Source organism: Delphinapterus leucas, chromosome 12, assembly GCF_059928025.1.
Source record: "Delphinapterus leucas isolate spDelLeu-1000000601 "Yukka" chromosome 12, BTC_Dleu_Yukka2, whole genome shotgun sequence".
Classification (NCBI taxonomy): domain Eukaryota; kingdom Metazoa; phylum Chordata; class Mammalia; order Artiodactyla; family Monodontidae; genus Delphinapterus; species Delphinapterus leucas.
In genome coordinates this window covers 46355469-46370642 of record NC_143140.1, presented here as the reverse complement: position 1 = coordinate 46370642, position 15174 = coordinate 46355469, and the positions used below count along the sequence as shown (strand labels likewise).

Sequence of the window (15174 nt, the reverse complement as noted above, 5' to 3'; positions counted from 1 at the left end):
AACAATGCCATAAATCTGCTTTATTAAATTGTACGGTTGCCTGTGAAGGTCAAAAGTGGGTCAGAGAAAAAGTCTGCAGGATTCATTTAGTTTAGAGATCTCAGGATAGAGTCTTCCAGCTTTGTGCCTCTTCCACAGGAAGACCTTGAGATAAACTCAGCTATTTCACTCCTCGGGTTAAAGAAAGGGGGAAGGAGAACAAAAAACTTCTCGGAGTAAGATAGTGTCATTGATGCTTTATTTACATGCGTCACCATCTCTTTTACAAACTAGATTACGGTTTTAAATGGAATACACAAGGCAATATCTACAAACACCAAGGAAAGTTAAGTACTGCATCTCTATTTCATTTGGAAAGGAGAAGATTCCCAAATCAAACTGGTTTTGATTCTTAAGAGGAAAGGTGGTAGAGATAATTCATGGCAACATATGGATAGACCAATCCTCAGTAAGAATGCAATATGATAGTGTTCGCTTTGAAAGAAAGGATGAGGTGCTTTAAACCAAAGTATCAACTGCATGACTCTTAGGTGTTTGAATATGGCCAGGCACCACAATGAGTTCTAGTTTGCATGGGTTATGAGCAAGAAATTGAAACAGATAAGACAGTTTTACAGATACTGTATACAGATTTTTTTTCCATTCATGCAGCTTTTTTTCTTAAAAAAAAAGTTAAACATGTGAAGCCAAAATGTACATTTTTTTAATATTAACTAATTTTTCTGGTCCTCCTTCACATCTGTTTACATTTTGCATGTACATAATGTACTAGGACAAGTGTATTGAGAGAAGATTGATTGCCAGGCAATGAGATAATTTTAGAGAAATAAGTGACCAGACATGTAGTTGTTTGTTTTTTTTTTTTAAAGCAGCCGCACAAATATTTCTGGAGTGTGGCAGAGGCCTCGGAACCAATCATTCAACAAAGAAAAATACATACAAATAAAACTAAACAAGAGGAAAACATTTCATTCATTCGAACTGCATAAAATGTTACCCACTAGAGATCTAGATCAAATATAATACACAGTCACCCCTTGGTATCCGTGGGGGTTTGGTTGCAGGACCTCCACAGATACCAAAATCTGTGGATGCCCAAGTCCCTTATATAAAATGGTGTAGTACAGTCGGCCCTACGGATCCGTGGTTGGTTGAATCCGAGGATGCTGAGCCCGTGTATGCGGAGGGCCGACCGCACTCTTCAGTTACTTGAGCATCTGCGTTAAGATCTTGTCCGACAGACATGATTTCACAAGGACTTCACTCTCCCCTCGCTGTGCCCTGCCGCCCCTGCTCTCCAGGAGAGGCTGGCTTTTTCATACCTCTTTGCCAGTGATTGTATTTCTACAAAGTTTTTTGCTTTTCTTAATTAAAAAAGAATACATTATACCTAATCGTACAATGTTCCCCAAATACACCGAGAAAGAAGAAATCAGAGTTTGGAGCTGTCAGGATTTTATTTCTGCTTTCAGAGAGAAAGGGTAACTTTTAAATTTCCCCTCACCAGCCCTTGGCATCAGCATGAAAACTGGGCCTGGGTGTTTGACTGCTTTCCTCTTGACGGCCTTTCCAAGAGATTCAAATATTCCTTATTCTTTAAGTGGGGTTCATTAGATAGACTCCCTACCATCTTTAACAATTTCAGAAGCCGCCTGAAATGACACCCTGAGACTGGGCATACCTGTCCTGACCAGTGAGCCAAGAGGTCTTCTCCTCAGGGTGGGGGAGCAACACACACAGGGCAAAACTCACCACCACACACACACACACACACACACACACAGAGTCCACCATTACTACACGTGTGTGCACGCTCTTCCCGTTAACAGGAGAGACAAACTTCTGAAATCTAAAAAAATATGTTTCGGCAGTCATTACATTGCAGGGGATGCAATAAAGGATAAAGGAAATCGACCTCAGATTCATTCAGTTAATGGGATACTCTGAACCTGGCGGTCAGGCCTCACTCACGCCAGGACAGTGAAGGCTTGTGATAAAGCTCTTTTCTAACTTTGGTAAAATGTATCTGGTTCCGGAGCCCTGAAGAGAATAGAACCCTGGAGTTCGGGTCATGTTTTCAACATCGTTACTCTTCTTTCTAAATTTCCCATCAAAAAGTGGAAGGCTCCCTAGCTTATTTAGAGGCTGAGTGTAGACTCCAAAAGTTCTTATCAGGATGCAAACATTACAACCGCCAGACTCCCGGAGACTACCAAGTATTCCACTGAGATACTCCAGGTCAGAAGACTTCCTGTGCGGGCCCCTGGCACTCAGAACTCCACATGGTGGCCATCGGTAAGCCCCTCCTGAAAGCAGGGTCTTCAAATACAAGAGGGAGAGGGCTTAGGTGGCACCTCTGCCCTGTCTGACTGCCTTCGGACTCAGTTAGCCTAAGGGATCCTGGCCTCTGGGTGGGCGGCCAAGGGTGAGAGTGGACCTGCTGTGATCCTGGACAGGCTTAACTATCCCATTGTTGCCTGACCCTTTCTAGGCCTGATGCTGGCGCTACACTTTGCCCTGATCTCAGCTGTCCGCGACACTCCACATGTAGATGCTGACTTACTTAAAAAAAAAAAAAAGGAAAAGAAAAAAATTCCAAGCACCCCTCCCTCTCCGTTTTCCTGATCTGCTCTGTGGCTATCCTGCTCTCATACCTCTCTGTCCCTCCCTCAGCTGTTTTAGATTAAATTAGAATCCGGTTCTAGGACATTTTGTAAAACATTCTGCCTGAAATCTAACAAACATTGGGGGGAAAAAAAAGAATAAATGAGATGCCACATGTCTGAAAGGAATTCAACACTTTAAAAGTCAAAACACATTTGAGGGCTGCCTTTCTTACTCCCAAAGTATTTCCCACAGTGTATAAAACTGCAAAGGCAAGTAGCTATTTTGTTAGTTTTCTTGTTTCTTTGAGCTCAGGAGAGAAGTTCTCAGGGCCCTTGTGTTGGAAGCACTCGGATTCTCCCCTATATCCAACACCCCTCTGCCACTCGCCCCCGTCCCTGAGCTGCTGCCACTGTCTCCGAACTATGTCTCCACCCAGGGGGCTGCACCACTTAGGGACCCAGAGAGGCAGTCCTCTCTTGCTGACACTTGACAGTTCTTGTGTACAGCAGACTACCAAAGAAATCAAGGAAGTGGCTAGCTTTATTACAAAAGAATACAGTAAGCAAAAGTCCGTCTCACTGACAAGCAGACCACGTGAATAGAATACATATTTTTAAAAATTATACGTACTTTCAAAATGAAGATTATAAACTTGTAGCAGTTTAGAAAAGGTGATATGCTACAGGTCTACTATAACCACAAATTGCACAACAATTTACAGATTCAGTAGGGAGCAGGGTGAAATCAACGGGGCCATCGCTCAAACATGACAGCCCAAGCGAGGCGGGAGAGACAAGTGGCAACACCAAATGGAACGTTCATTATGCTAGGAGCTGTTATCACCACCAATATCACCCCCAGAGGAATCAGGAAGCAAAGGTGCACAAAGGGGCCCCTGGTGGCTGGTGATGGGTGCAGGGGGTCGGGTGGCACGTCTGTGTTGGTGGAAGGGAATCAGTGCCCACTGCACGGTGCAAGCATCAGCGAGAACTCATGCAGGGAGGTCTGTGCTGAAATACTAGCCTGTATCCCTAACATCCATGCAGACTGTTCCATTTTTGTACTGTACATGATAAAATATATTTATACATTTCTATGCCTAATGCTTTTTATGCAACGAAAAGAGTCTTCATATATCACTTTGGAGAAGTATGCATATGCTGTGCTAATCAGGGCATCATTACACCAGTTTCATATGTACCAACGGTGTTCCCAACTATCCTGTCTACCAAAGAGGGTAACTAATATAATCACACTTTTCAGGTTAAACAGAAAGCACCTATACAGCACCATAACTTTTTGAAAAGAAAAAAAATGAAATCCATAGAAGCAGGAAAAGTGTGTGGGGGGAGGTCAAAACTGCCCTATCTTGTACTTCCATTGTGACACTTGTACAATTACAATCTAAGCTTATTTATATTAAAAAGAAATCAGTTTGTATGCTATTGCTTGTCACTCATACACATCTACTAGATCAGATTATACAGAGCAAGACTGAAAATAATCAAGGGTGCACGTTTAGAAAAACAGTGACTCGGGTTTGTACTTTCCACACATTTCTCACTGCAGGCTTAATGTTCACCTGTAAGTTCACTTCTTCTGCAAAGAAAAACACGACTACTTTTTTTTTTCTTTTCTTTTCTCCTTAAAACTAAACCTGTTAGTGGCATTTGGCAATGAGCGGACAGCTGAGCTGATTTCTTCCTTGAAAAATTGTAATTTCTACCAACATACCATCACTGTTGACTGTGTTCGCTGAGGATACTGACAGGAGACCACAGGCCCTACTGATCTGGCAACTGCAGACCAGGTGCCGGGGTCTCATCCCCCGACCACCCTGACTCAGAGCCAAGCACGTGGTTTGGTTCTGAGCCAGGTTTGCCGATGTAGGGCTCTGTCCTGGACCGGTGCACACAGAAAACACTTGTGCCACTGTTCAGTTTTTAGAAAAGGATAGTTTCCTACCAAACGAAAGAAGAAAGAAAACCCCCCTCTAGTTTATGTAATGTGTTAGTTTGGGGAGTTCTACGGGCTCGAATGCTTGTGACACCCAAAGCCAGCATAGTAGTTGGTACAACATTTTCCTTCTGTGTTTAAATTTGCCAGGGGAAGCATGATTAATATTTTAACATAAAAAGACTGCAAGTTAATGCATGTGAGAAACTCAAAGTCAAAGGAAAACAAACACAAAAACAACACTTAAAACATCCCATAAACCATCACGATATTAAAACACCACAGAATGGCCCGCGGGCTCACGGTGTGCTCTGAACAGGGTGGGTGGTGCTGGCAGGGTGCTGTCCTTCGCTGGCAGGTGGCTGTCACCCCGTACAAGGAAGGTTTTGCATACTTTATAGAGAGAGTTCTGTGCGAGGGTAAGTGCTTCACCCGGGGTAAGGGGCCGATAACAGTCTCTGCTGGGGTAGGAAATGGCAGGGGCTCACAAAGGTGTTAAGCTGTAAACGGTATCACTGTCCACTTGCTGAGAGCAGATTTGGCAAAGGGTTTTCTCTGTAGGTCTTGTGTCAGTTTGAGGGTCTAAAGGAGGAGAGAAGAAAACCAGAGACGGTTAAGGACATTCAAACAGCAGCAGTGCGCCCTCCAGGTCACGTCTCCTCAGCCTCCGGTCCCTCACCTGCCTCTGGGCCAGGGGTGCCAGCTGGGCCAAGGGTCAAGCTGTTCTGCTGCACTAGCTTCAAAGGGCTGAAAACCTAAGGACGAAGCCTGGAGATCACTTACCTTATTTCCGTGCTTGATAACAAAACGCCCTCACGTTAAAAAGCCTCGAGGAAATGGGGCCATTCACTTGTGGAGGTTAACAAAGCGAGGCAAATCGGGGTGCCTCAGCGGGCCCTTCCAAGTTAGGGAGGCCTGGGGTGCAGATGGGGTTTTACTCTAGATTTTTGGATTGAGGGGCTTCCTGGGACACGAGACTTGCATGCTAAAACCAGGGGAGCTGGTCACCCCAAGCCGACCAGCTATGCTCTTCTGGTTCCCCCTCCCCCGGCTATGAGGACTAAGTGACCTTGCTTACCACCCTTCCCATTGATATCCCAACATCAGGGGAGTGAAAATGGCCACTTTCCACAAAGGCTTCATCGGTCTGCACTGCTGGGTTGGGGTAATCTTGACTTCCCTCACTATAAAAGGAGAAGTAATCTCTAAGTGGGGTGTCCTAGGAATTTGCTTTTTATATTAAAAATCTGCAGAGGAAAAACAATCATATCACGCATACATATGGCCCAAAAAACCTCCCACAAAACATCCCTTTAAAAATTAACAACACTATTATTGTTGGTATTATTATTATGCACTCAGCCACCTTCAAACGGTAAATCCTCTCAAAGCATCTGAATTTACACAAATCTTATCAGATTTCTTGCGACCACTGAGCCCGGAAAAGTTAGAGAATTAAATATATATATATATATATATATATATATATATATATAAACACACACACACACACACATACTCATAGAGATGTAGCTAAAGGAACTGACATGACAGACCTCAAGACCTTTTGTTTATGGAGACAGTGTCAGCTGTCATGGTAGGAAAAAAATGGCTCTAGGCCAAGAAATGGAAAAGTGGTAGGGAAGCAACCTCAGGATCTTCTCACCAGATAAGGTGAACAAGTAATGAAAAATGCATCAATAAGCTCTCTCTCTCTCACACTCACACACACACACGTTACGTACATCTGCTTCTCTCTCCTTTAAAAAAGATATTATCTTAAATTCACCTGGAGGTTTCACAAGTGTACAATTCTGTTCTGTGGCTGGACTGTTTGGCAATCTTACCTCTCACCACCAATATTCAGAAAGACAGCAGGACTTGGTACTCGTAATATTACATACCTACGGTCATAATTACCCTTGCTATAGCTCCAAACAGAAGAACTTAGGTTGTTTTATTAGAGATAGAGACAGTAAAACAGGAAAAGGCCCCTTCTTCCCACCCCTTCCCCAAGTATTTCGTTTCCCTGGCTGATGGCTTTTTTTGAAGGTATTCTTTGCTTTGTAATGATACTAGACAATATCGTCCTAGACTATAAAATAATGGCTTGTTGATTTCAGATGGAGAAAAGGTAATAAAACGATATCAGATCTCAGTATCTGTGAGGTATTTAACCTGCCAGAGCCAGTGCTATTCTAGCTACTCTACCTGGGGCCCCTGAGGCATGAAGAAACAGGGGTGTAGACATGGTTCTTTGGGAGGGGATTTGGTTCTTTCCTTCACAGTAACACTTAATAAACCACAACCTAAGATCACCAGGCAATTAGTCATCAGGTGACTATGGTCCCCAAGTCCCGATCCTGACTTAACTGTAAGTGCCAAGAGAGAAGGCGTAAAGTATTACCTAATCCAGACCCCATCCCCCGGTTCCCTCTGGTGTTAATTATTCAGCCACAGAAACCAGTGCATGCTGGGAAGGTGACACACTTCATTCTTCAAGTACAAAGGCAGGGCACGCAGCTTGCTCTAATGCTGGCGCCGGGTCAGCACAGGAGGGAAGAAGGCAGAGGGCACCTACAACCCCCAACGTGGCATCGTTCTAAGCAGAATAGGGCATTGGCCCTGAAACCAGGGGCAGGAGGCCAGAGTGGGCAGTCTAGAGCAACAACCATCACAGTCTCATCCAAAGGTCCAGAACCTTCAGGGAACTTCATCATTAAGAAGGGAATGCACTGATCGTCACTCTTTCCTTCTTTGCAGAATGGGCTTGGGGCCCCTTGTGGCACTACATCCTGGAGCTCCCCCGAGGTCTCACAGGAAACGGCCTGTGCCTGGCGGTTCAACTGGGAGACACCTGGCCCAGGTTTAGAAGTTTAAATTTGTCACAGAGGACAAATTGTTATTAACAGAGAAACCCCCACTCCACAGGACAGAAAGGCAACTTGTTTCTCTGTGATAGAAGGCAAACAGTTTGTTTGTAAAATATTGTGAAAACAGAAAGGAAATGCAATCACCCTTCTAAGAGGAACACCAGATTCACCATTCACTAGGAAGACCTTATGATCAAAAATCGTCACAAGGACAGCGGCCCCTCACCTGCCTTAGATTTTTAACCTCTCTTTGATGGCTCAGTGTTTGCACATGTTTATCTGACTCCATCAAGGACTGAAAAAATGGAGGGAGCACATTAATGGGATTTAACGATACTTCGTTTGGATGCAAGTTCCCTGCTTCTGATTGGTGCCCTCACCACTCTGACATTCTTTCGAGTAAGACGCTTTAGTTAACTGTGAAGTTTACGTGTGTATGCTGATGCCCTTATGAGTCTAAAAACACATCAGATTAAGCAAAACTTTTGGAAGGAAAAAGAAGCCTACAGCTGATGGGAATTACAGCTATCACTTCACAGTTACTAGGCAATGGGGCCAACTAACAAGAAATACGCGAACACCGTCCCGTCCCATCAGCGACTTTCACTAACAGGGAGAAAAATCTCTTCCCTCTCTCTCCCTGCCCGACACTTAAGTTTGAAATCAGGCTGTTGATGCAGGGAAAATGAAATGGGGAAACCAAATTATCACCACTAAGTCACATGATGTTCTAAGAAAGGGCAGCACCTCCAAGAAACTGTACACAAAACGTAACAACCCCCATCAACTTTAAACTGGGAATAAAACATAAATGTTCCTGCTGCTGTCCTCCCACAGCTCAACTCCACTGTGACAAATCTGGATTTCTCAGCAGTGTTTTCATCTTCCTGGCAGAGAGGAAAGGAATAGGACCCCAATACCAAATATGACAGGGAAGGAAAAAGAGCCACAGGGATGAAACTCTCCTATCTGCAAATCCATACAGGTTATTCACGGCGTTCTAGCTAAAACTGAAAGATCTTTGGAGGAAAGTCTGCCTGAAACTCAACATTAAAGTGAAATATCACTTTCCTCACTCTTTAAACGTAATTTAAGCCAAACTTGCAACCCCTGGGGCAAGCTGGGAACTAAATATGGAACGTTTAGGATAGAAAAGGAAATGAATTGATATTCACTTGATCTGACAGGGAAACTTCATGTGGAGTTCAGAGAACAGGTGTGGGTTTCAGAGTATGAATGTTTCTACCCGAGTAGAGGGCAAAGAAATGCCTGCCTGCCACCATCTCTACTTCCCCCCAGAGGGGTCTGAGGGACACCCAGTCCATCACAGGCCACAACTGCCAGCATCCAAGCTTCTGTTGGTGTCACCCCAGGAAAAACAGCATTTCTGCAGGGCTTGGGTAAGGCAGCCACGGCCAGTGTCGGAGAGCCAAAATAAAAGCAATTCCCTCGGAGCTCATCTTCACGGCCTAAACACGAAGCAGCTCAAGAAACACCTAATGGGCAATGACACTTTGGCTTAATTTGGTTAATTTTTCAAAATCTTCTGGGTTGGAATGGGCGATAACAAGGGCTTAGGGAAGTGCATGAAAACCAACCTGGGGTTCAGGGACTGTAGGGGCCTTGCTGATTAAAATGCAGCCTTCTGCCTGCAAGGCTGGCCGAACAGAGCCATCCTCCAAGACAGCCCAAGAAGGGGAATTAGGAGGTGCAGCTCTATAAAAATCCATTTTAGCAAAGGCTGTCAACTTGCCATTTTAGAAGCTGAATAGTTTACGAGGGGAAAGAAAACAGGTATGGAAATTCTGGCCAAATTGGTACACAGCTGAGGAGCCTCCCTGAAGGAAAATCAGGTTTCTAGGAAGGGCAGCTCACAGGCTTTCTAAGGGGCAAGTAAGTACTTATGGAGAACGTGGGATGTTACAGGGAAGCTTAAACTTTTCATGGCAAAGGTGACACTCAGGAAGATACTGGAAAGACACTCAGCTAGACTTTTTTTTTTTTTTAAAGCTTAGTTTGTGTAAAAGCTAAGATACTGGAAAGACACTCAGCTAGACTTTTTTTTTTTTTTTTAAAGCTTAGTTTGTGTAAAAGCTAAGATACTGGAAAGACACTCAGCTAGGCTTTTTTTTTTTTTTTTTAAAGCCTAGTTTGTGTAAAAGCGTGACCTGTGTAAGCACTGCTTGCAGCTACCTCCTGTAATTCCTGGGCTTCTCAAGGTGGCAGCTGAAGCCTGTCCGTGAAGGCTGGCGACAGGCCACTGAAGAGCTGTCGCCTCCAGGACGCTTCAGGACCTGGATCTAGTGTGGACTGGCCGTGCTGATAAACACAGGAATAGGAGAGAAGCTGCCACCCTGGCACTTCACAGCTGAGGGACACAGAGCAGGAGTGACCTGCACAGAGACGCAGACTTCCTGCTGCTCAGACTGTAGGGATTAATGATGATTAATACAAATTTAAGAATGTCCTGTCTCTGTCTTTACTTTGGGGCAGAGATTATGGTGACCAATATTCTTTGTGCATCCGGGGTCAGATATGGTGACTGCAATAGCAGAAACATGATACTTGTTAATTTACTGTCAAGAGCAAAGTCGCAGAGATTTCCGATTTTCTTAAGATTCTTAGATTTTCAAACCACACAGCACAACTTGCAAAGTTCTGGATTACAATCTTTTAAAGAACTGTTTTTAAGGCCAAAGACTTTAAGGGGCTTTTGGATCCTTTCTGGATGCATGGTTACTTAGCCTTAATTATAATACTCCAAAACCCTGGCTGGCAGAGTCCTGGGGGTCTGGCTCTGCTGCCCTTAACACGCTTTAACACCCACTCCTGCTGATCCGATGGGTCAGGTTCAGTGCCTTTGCCTGGTTTGCTCTCCCCATCCAAACATCCAGATGGCTCTTCCAGCCCCACCGGACCCAGGCTGTCCTCTGCTAAACTCCTAAGCCACTTACCTGGCACCTCATCACATAGTGCCCAGAATGGTTACTTTTTCATACACATTGAAGTCCCAATATATTGAGGGCAGAGCAAAGCCTTCAAATCAAACCAAACACTTACGGAGCATCTACTATTTCAAGAGCACTGTCTTAGACATGGTATTTACCCACAAGAAGTGCACATTCCAGCAGGGACACATTTTCTTGATGTCCCAAGTAGCCTGGAAAGTTGAAACAGAGGAGAGGCACACAATAAATGTTGGCTGAATAAATGAATGAGCCAACTTCTGGAACAGCCCTCTCTTCCTCTCTGCCAATTCAAATGCTTAACACCCTTTTAAGCCTTACAGCTTCCACAAAGCATTTTAAACAGACTCGCATTTGCTAAGAGTTAATCTCGTTTGAATCCAAGCAGTACCTACTGCTTATGGGACAAGACCTAGAATTTTAATGATCCCCTTTTGGGAGGAGGATGGCTTCTGATGAAGTTTCTATTCAGAAGAATATGAGAAAAAACTCATACTTCTTATAAGATGAAACCTCCTAAGGACCAATACAAGGCGCAGTTTTAACATCCAAATTATTTTATTTTTAAAATAAAATTTTAAATAGGATTTAATAAAGAATTTACCTTCTGCCATCCTACCAAACCCATTCTTTATTACCAGCCCCCCGAATTAAGAGTCACGCTACTCTCTCAAATTGCTGTCACTGCTAAAGTGATTCACCATTTAGAAACACAAGGGAAATACTTAGAGGAAATAAGTATTTCCAGGAGGAAATACTTAGAGCCATAAACCACGACCTGAATATCACAATGTTTATGTTTACTGGGTGTGGCCCCATCCTGTGTGACTCCTCACTGCATTTACTGGCTAGAGGAGGTATGGGGACAATTGGGAGTGTGCAGCTACCCCTTTGGGCTGGGATGCCCTACCTCCCTTGGGACTGAGTGCAAGTGTGGCCGTAATGCTCCAGCCCGTCTAAGGGTCCAGCTACCAAGCACAAAAGAGGGAGGTCTCCAAAGTCTTCTTTTTCCTGCTTTAGATATGCAGGGTTTTGAAGACAATCTAAATTTTCCAGAAGTGATTCTGAAATCGAAAACACAAAATCAGCTATTTTAGTTCCCCAAATAGTCCAAACCACTCATCCACCTGTGAGGTATGACCAGGACGTGCAGGTAACAGAGATGGCAGCCAAGAGGCAGCAACCACACCAGTGCAACAGAGGAAGGAAACCAAGAAGGAATAGAAAGGAGGGTCTCAGGGTAGCTCCAAGATCGACAGAGACAGAGGCCCGTCTGTCCTGAGGGCGGCAGTCCGGTGGGAGTGCAGACCCAGGAGTGAGGTGGATCCACATGGTGGGTGGCCCTCCTCTCCCCGCTCAGCCTGACCAGCACCTGGCGGTACGTGCTGGGAGCTCCCCACCTCGGCTCTCCACCCCCCACCCCGACCTCAGCCAGCAGGACAACCTGAGTTGACTGGGGCTGGGCAGCGAGTGCATTCAGGCAGTAGGGACACTACCAACTACGGGATACCTTCTAACAGGTCTATCAGTCAACACATATTTTCTGATTACTTATGTTGGGCTCTATTGCTTTCCAATCATTTCTGAAGACACAAGTGATCAATGGAAGTTCCAATTAATTACAGTGGCATGTACACCAATAGAAGCCCAGTGGAAATTAATTTATAAATTCAAGCTCAGAACTTCCGGCCTCTTCTTGGCCATTAATTTCCACTAAGGAGTCAAACTGAACACTCCACACAAACATGAATACTTAAAACAAAAAAATCTTATGGTCCGGATGTCTTTCAACAGAGAGAAAGACAGAGGACAGAGGAGAGAGGAAAGGAGGGGAAGGAGGAGAAGGAGGGAGGGAGACAGAGAGAGAGAACATACTGATATGCAAACCATCAATCAAACCAGGGCTGGCAGTTAAAGTTTTATCCTTAGAAACACTGGAATTATGCTCCGAGGGCTTCATGACTAAGTAATTCTCATCCTTTAATAAATGAATGTCATAGACTTTAGCAAAAAAAGAGGTTATTAAAAAACAGGAAAGTCTAGAATTACAGAGTAAGGTTCACATCTGTTATTGGGAACAGAAACAAAACAAAACACCTGCAACCAAGTGGGCAGTAGCTCTTCTGGGTGGTATGTTTCACCTCCAGGCTTGGTCTCGCTTCTCTGGGAGGAAAGCTCCTGGAGAAGAACAGCCCAGTTTCTCTGGGTTTTCACTGAACTTAGTTGGCAGATCTTAAAGATACAGTGACCATATTTTCTGAACCCCAAATTGTGTTACGTTAGCCAGTGACGGCGGGGGTGGGGGCGGTAAACCACCAGCTCTTGGGGAGGTGGGGTCCACGGCCAGACCGCTGCCAGCATCCTGCCATTCGCTGTGTGGCAATCTTTCTGCTCCCAAGAAGTCCTAGGAGAACTGGAGCAGCTTTTTATTTCTCTGTGTGGCCACGGTGGCCTGGCAGTGGAGAGGGAAGATCAGATTTCCAGGCTCCCTCCCAACAGGAAGAGGCTCCACGCTGAGGAAGCAGAAACGGGGCAGGGCGAGGCTCCCCCCTCAGCACAGAGTGGATATGACAGCCTCCCTAAGGAAAGAAAGCAGAGGCCAGACAGCTAGGGTTTCTCAGGCAATCCTTTAAAGATATTAATGGAACACCCTGGGTACCATATATGAACCTCCCCAATCCGTCTGTGGCAGAAGGTCCTTTTTGTTAGTGAAAATATAGCCCCTGTCCTGGGTACCCCTAAATTGGCAGGCAGGACTTCTAGGGGACATCAAAGGTTTCACACAACAGGCAATTGCTATACCTTTTTAATGAAAAGAAACCTAATTGATTCTAGTTTATTGAGGAAAGTAATTGCTCTTTGTGCCAACAATATAAGACTGGCTTGGTGCTTTCCTTAATTCTGCATTAACCTCTGGAACCATTTTAAGTAACAATAAACATTAAGTAACTTTTTAAAAAGTTGACAAAGGACATTAGGTCATATCAGAGATAGTCCTTACAAGAGCTCTGTGGGGTAGGTTTTCGTTTTAGCCCCATTTTACAGACAAGCAAACTGAGACTCAGAGAAATGGAGTGGCTTGACTCAATGACACATAGCCATAAAAATGGCAGCCTTCTGCTACAGATTCATAGGTCCTCTGCTGTACCACAAAGACATTATTTAACTTGGGGTGGGCTGCAGGGGAGGCTTTTTAAATCCACGTCTCCCCTCGGAGCAGAGCCCCAGGGACAGTGATCTTGGAGTGGGTGGCTGGCTCACATTCAACTGTGATGATGAACCAGTTCTAGAAATCAAACATAAAAGCAAGTCTCCTGCAGGGCTTTTAACATGAACCAGCATCTGGATTTAGTCTGAACTCTGCCCTATCAGCATGGAGCCTATGTTTTTATCCCCCAAAGACAGGTGGAACAGACCACGTGATAACGGAACAGAACATCTGAAAAAGCAGGGTTGTCCCAGAAAACCAAGCATGCAAGGTTGCCACTGCCCCATGGGTCCTTTGCTCCACCCCTGCATGGAAAGCAGTCTCTTCCCCTGGGACAATGGTCACCGTCACCACCACCACCACCACCACCACCGCACCACATCCCCAGCCAGGCCACGCACACCTTGAGGGTGAGACCCTATTTTATCTTCCTCTATCCCCTGTGCCCAGCACACTGCAGGTACTCAATAAACAAATTTTGTTTAATAAATTCAGACTTTTCCTGAGCACTTCTACCAACGTGGGACCTACCATTTTGCCAGGCAGCTAGCTCATCCAAGAGTAGAACCCACTCTGTGGCTGAGAAAGGCTTGATGTATGACAAGGTCGTACAAAAAGCTCCAGTAAGAATCAAGAGGAAAAAGGGCAAAGAATCCCTAGTTCTTAAGAGGTTGCTGACCTCTTTCAGGATTTCTTTAGGGGGTTCCTTAGGACACTGGTCCTATGGTTTCCGGGAGAAGAAGGATTTGATTCGAGATGTCAGATAAACTTAGGAGACACTGCAATCCGATCCTAGAAGGTTCATAACATACATTAACTTCTAAGGCTCTGAGAAGTCCTGCAGGAAACAACCCTATTTAACTTTATTTAACATGGCATTCCTCAGACATTTGACCACAGAATCTATTTTCCACTTAATACCCATGAATATCCTGAGGATTGAGTATCCTGTGAAATACTTTGAGAAACACCGACCCACGGGACCTCTAAATATCTGAAGCGTCTGTCACTAGTTCACAATACAAAATTCTAATTCATTTTAGTTTTTAAAATTTTAAACTTCAAAATAATTTGGAGGATGGGGGAAAGCAGTATTTTCAAATTAAATGAACATACCAACAAAACCAGGGTGAAGTCTCTTGCAAGGTGGGGAATCTCCATCTTGGAATGAAAATCCAGCATTAAGACACGTGTCTCCAAGTTGGGAAGAGAAAGCAGTGAACAAACATCCTTCTACCTGCCCCAGGGCCATGGGGGACCTCTGACAGGCCAACCTCTCTGGCCATGGCACAGAGGCAGGTCCCAACAAGCCCCCTTCTCCCATCTCTATACAGAAAGGTATGCCTATGAGAAGCAGGCCCCTGGGGGAAGACTCTACTTACAGAGAACATTATTTATAAGATGAATATTGAGCATTATGAACACTCTGAAAAGAAGCATTTAATGGGAGCTTAAAGTGTACGTGAAGTTCCAGTAGTAATTCTGGTGATTTTCATTCCACTTATTTATGTTCCACACAAGCTCTGTGGCCAAAAGAGACCTGCCAGAAAGCCATCTATAAATG

The 15174-nt window shown here is 44.6% G+C and overlaps 1 protein-coding gene across 10 annotated transcripts in view; it reads right to left on the bottom strand.

Annotated features, from left to right (window-relative positions):
- Nucleotides 1–221: 221 nt before the first annotated feature.
- Nucleotides 222–15174, bottom strand: part of FOXO3 (forkhead box O3) — a 119969-nt gene continuing 105016 nt past the window's right edge. For all 10 annotated transcript variants that reach the window (XM_089921909.1, XM_089921916.1, XM_089921907.1 and 7 more), the window contains one exon: nt 222–5145. Coding sequence is in view for 1 of the 10 variants with exons in the window: in XM_089921916.1 (XP_089778042.1) it covers nt 5059–5145 (87 nt within the window). In the remaining 9 variants the exon portion in view is untranslated. The remainder of the gene's footprint in view (nt 5146–15174) is intronic.